This window comes from Galeopterus variegatus, unplaced genomic scaffold (genome assembly GCF_000696425.1).
Source record: "Galeopterus variegatus unplaced genomic scaffold, G_variegatus-3.0.2 Scaffold4211, whole genome shotgun sequence".
Lineage (NCBI taxonomy): Eukaryota > Metazoa > Chordata > Mammalia > Dermoptera > Cynocephalidae > Galeopterus > Galeopterus variegatus.
The window spans coordinates 2,427-7,215 of record NW_007730322.1 but is presented as its reverse complement, the minus strand read 5'-3'; the positions used below and the strand labels follow the sequence as shown (position 1 = coordinate 7,215).

The following is a 4,789-nucleotide window of genomic DNA, read 5'->3' as shown; positions in this document are numbered from 1 at the left end:
TCTGAAATTTCTTTTATATGAAAACCCAAATATTCATTCAACAAATATTTATTGAATATTAACTTTATGCCAGGCACAGTCTAAGGGTGTCATGTTAAATTAATTGAGTAGACAATGATCCCTGTCCTTGTGGAATTCACAATCTATTGGGAAAGATTACATATTATGAATAATATAGATATTGTGTAAGTTGCAATAATTAATTTATCTATAGGTTGAAAGGTGATAAGTGTTATGGTGATGAACTATATCAGAGTAAAGGGGATTGTGAATTCTGGGGTAAAGGTGAGCATTAGAATTTTAAATAGGGCAGTTTGGGTAGCCACACTGAGAAGGTCACACTTGAGCCAAGACTTCACAAAGATGAGGAATAAACCATATGGGTATTTGGGACAGAGAGTTCCACACAGAGAACACAGCTAGTAGTAATGTCCTAATGTGGGATCCTGGATGGAGAATGTGTTTAGGAAACCACAGGCTTCCAGCTAGAATGGAGTGAGACAGAGGAGGAACAGGAAGATGTGAGCAGATTTGTTATGGGGATGAGTGGACCATATGGGTCCTGAGAGACTCTTCCAAAAACTTTGCCTTTCACTCTTTTGGTAAAGGGAGCCACTGGAGAGTTCTGAGCAGACAGGGAACATAATCTCACTTTTGTTTAAGAGGATTTCTCTGTCTGCTCTGCAGAGGGGCATGAGGAGAATCAGAGAGACCATTTAGGAGGATATCGCAATACTCTAAGGAGAAGTGGAAGTGGCTCAGGTGAAAGTGATTTCAGTGGAGCTAGTGAGAAGTGGTCAAATTCTGGATATATTTTGAAGGCGGAATCATCAGAGCTGGTGAAGGATTGGATATAGAACATGAGAGAGAGAGAAAACAAGGATGATTCAGGTTTTCGCCTTGAGCAAGTAGAATTGCTCTTGACAGACTTAGGGAAAGGTAAACGTAGAGCAGATTTGTGGGCAAAGGTTATGGACATGCTGCTTTGAGATGTCTACTAAGTGGATTTGTTACAAATAAAGTACATATTTCAGTATGAAAGCAAAAAGTGGAAGTTTTTCTCTTGTGGATGGTATTTAAAGCTAAAAGCTTAGATAAATAACCAAATGACAGAACCCTGGAGGAGAATATCTAATTTAAATTATGTCTAATTTCAACCTAATGTTTCTTTAAACCCTTCCCTGCCATTCATGCTAGCACAGCCTTTGGCCAAGTTGTGTCTTTGGATAAATTATTGTCTCTTTCTATGGCAGAAAACACCAAAGGATGCAAGATTTATTCAAGATGGCATTGGAGAGGGTTAGGAAGTTTTAGTTAAGTGGATTTGATTTCTGGTCTGGAATTTGGTTCTGTGGTATCATTTGGAGCTGTAAATTAAATGATAGAATGACTAGGATAATTGAATGAGAGATATATCTTCAGAGAAGTCCATATTAAACAATTATGCAAATCATAAAGTCTTAACTATGAGCACAGAGTTTATATGAATTGAATAAAGGGATTTAAAAAGACTTCATTGAGCTGCATGTATGTATAGCATAATTATTAATTTCATAATTATCTTATTTTATCCTTCCTTCAGGTACAATATTAGGGCTGGGCAATGTGAGAAATATATAAGAAATATAAGGGCTAGAGCTAACCCTATATATGCAATTTTTGCAGAGCACCATTAAGCAAGTGATAATTTTGTGGTGAGCTTAGGTAACTTCTTAGCTATATACTTTTTAATATGAGATTTATCATAAATGAGTTTATACATGGAAATGTGTAAGTTCATAGAATTGCAGGATCACGCTTTTAGTGTACTTATCATGTGATCACAAGTAAAATTACCAGTGATGACATCAACAGACTTAATTTATTTGTATTATAGTAAAGGCGTACAGAGTGGATATCAAATTGGTTCATCTATTCATGATCAACCTCAAAAAGAAAAAGAGTTATGTTTCTAAGACTAGTTCTTTTGATCTTGTCATTTCCACTTTTGGGAATACTTCTCAAGAAATTATGTCAAAATGCAGATTTTTAAACTCATATACTCATCAATATTGATAGTTTACTTTCATAGAGAGAGGTAGAAAATATACCAAAATGCAAACAGTAGTGATCTTTGGATTTTGGGAGCATATGTAGTTTTTCCAAAGGTACTTTATGCATTTATCAGATAATTTATATAAAATGTCAATATATCAATGCTTACCTTGAGTTTGGACAATGAGCCAGAGTACAGAAAGCAGGACCCAAAACATGCTGGCTATGGCAGGTAGCTGAGAAGTCCCATGCAGCATGAAGATGTGATGTCCTCAGCTCTCCAGTTTTATCATCTACTTCTCTTTGGAGATTGGAAAAGAAAATAAAAACTTTTTTCTTGTGACATTGGGGGATGCTTCTTAGTAGTGTTAGAAAATTGCCAAGAGATTGCAGTGTCAAGATCGTGAGAATGTTCCTTATTTGCTAGAGGTTTTTATTTCTGTGGTTACAGCTTATTAAGAACTCACATCTGGAGAGATGTTTGCCTGGGTGTTCCTGTAGATTTGGGAATGTATGAACTGGGACTGAGGTGCCCATGTTTATATTTACACACTCAATAGACTAAACCATCGCTATTGCAGTTCAATTCTCTTATAGAAATTGATTCACAAATGTAGAAAACATATCGGTATTCTGTACACATTGTGAGAAACTGGCACAAAGAACACAGAACCTAAAATACAAGCACAAGGGAACGTCATACAAGCCAAGATATTGTAAAAAGGGGATGATGGTAATATTAACTATCTCAAGCTTCTTATAAAATTCATATGAGGTTATTCATACACACACGTGCACACAAATAAAACTGTAAAGAAATGTGCAAATGTAAATTACTATGACACTGTTAACCTCAACCAAACTATTCTACATATAAAATATGTTTATAGACTAATAACAGAAAAATAACAATTTTTATCATAAAATTGACACATTTTCATTATTATAAATATTTTTAAAAGTGTGTTGAGAAAAAATGTTGATCACTCAATGGCCCAACATCAAAAAATGATGTTAACGTTTTGACAATTGATTTTCATCTTTTTTTATGCACTAATAAAAGGAAAGAAAATTAATTTTATTTCACAAAGGGTTTGGGAAGCTGATATTTCTTTGCATAGCATTATAGCATAAGCGTTTTCATAATATTGAATATGACATTATTTTAATGACTTTAGAATATTGCATTATGTGCATACGTTACATGTGCATTGTATGTACATGTTATATGTGTGGTTGTGCATATTTATTTGATTGAATTTCTGGTTACTTTTATAGGACAGATTCCTAGAAGTGGTATTATTTAGTTTAAAAGAGTAAATCAGTTTGAGATAGTTGGCATACATTGCTCCAGTGCTTTTTAGATAGTTATGCCAAATTAAATTTCCATTTATAGAGTTGTCCCAATCTAAAAACCTATGCTCTCTAACTGCTAAGCTTATGTCTGACTGATACATTTGGGAATTCCGGAGCATCTGATCGTTAAGTTTAAAGTCACCTCTCTGTGTCTATTTTTCCTTTGAATTAATAGAGTTTTCTATAATTTTGTATTTATTTTGCTGGCTCAGAAGATAAGCATGCTACTTATATCCTTTACTGGTTACCATTAAAATTTTAACAAAGTTCATTAATACATGTACCATCAAATAGTGAAAGAACCCTGGAATAGTTTAACTCTTTTCAGTATCCCATCTGTTGCTATTAAGTATTTTAGTTTTGTCATGATTTGATCCCCTTGGTACTCATTATTACCTTTTGTGTGTTTTGTACAGGTGATTCTGTTTGAAATTACTCACTTCTTGCCAAGTTCTTTGCTCATAGATCCTTTTAGCATCCATTCTTTTAAAAAATTATTTAAGAGTCTAAGGCCCAAAGGGAAGAACATATAGCCCAGCAGCTGCCGAGGTGAGCCGAGACCAGATGCTTGTCGCACCGATTGGTGTGGCACTGGGGATCAGTCTAAGGCTCTGTGGGGGAAGGGAAGTGCACACAGCTCAGCAGGCACCAAGGTGAGCTGAGACCTGCACAGCACCAGGGGCTCATTCTACAGCCAATGAAAGCTAGAACAGAGCCAAAGTGGTATAATATAGATACTGCCACACCTCTGTCACCACAAGGACAGTTCACCACCACAAAAGCAGCCAGGGCCACTCTACAGGCAACCTGCCACTCACTTGACTACACTGATATAAGAAGAGTCACCAATAGAGCCTGCAAACAGAGGAGGAAATCTTGATCCTCACAGCCAACCCCAGAGTAACAGAAGAAGCAAGTCATCTACCGGATGACCAAACATCAATGAAAAAATACTAGAACTACAAACAAACAAGAGGATATGACACCGCCAAAGGAATACAGTAATGCTCAAATTTCAGACCCCATAGAACAGGGAATCCATGAAATGTCTGAAAAAGAATTCCAAGCAATGATCTTAAGAAAGCTTGAAGAAATAAAAGAGGACTCAATTAGAGAACACAAGGAAGCAAGAAAAAATATCCAGAATGTGAAGGAGGAAATTTACAAAGAAATTAATACCTTAAAAAAGAATGTAGAACTCCTAGAAATGAAAGATTCACCTATCAAAATAAAAAATACATCAAAGAGTGTAAACAACAGAGTAGAGCAAGCAGAAGAAAGAATTACAGATCTCAAAGATGGTCTTTTCAAAATAACCCAGACAGATAAAAAAAAAGGGGGGAGAAAAAAGAATTAACAATAATGAGGAAAATCTGAGAGACATAGCAGATAACCTCAA

The 4,789-nt window shown here is 35.4% G+C and overlaps 1 protein-coding gene across 2 annotated transcripts in view; it reads right to left on the bottom strand.

Moving 5' to 3' along the window:
- Positions 1–2,351, bottom strand: part of ADAMDEC1 (ADAM-like, decysin 1) — a 20,199-nt gene extending 17,848 nt beyond the window's left edge. For both annotated transcript variants that reach the window (XM_008587003.1, XM_008587004.1), the window contains exon 1: positions 2,204–2,351. In XM_008587003.1, coding sequence (XP_008585225.1) covers positions 2,204–2,291 — 88 coding nt within the window. In that variant the 5' untranslated portion in view covers positions 2,292–2,351. The remainder of the gene's footprint in view (positions 1–2,203) is intronic.
- Between the last annotated feature and the right edge of the window lie 2,438 nt (positions 2,352–4,789).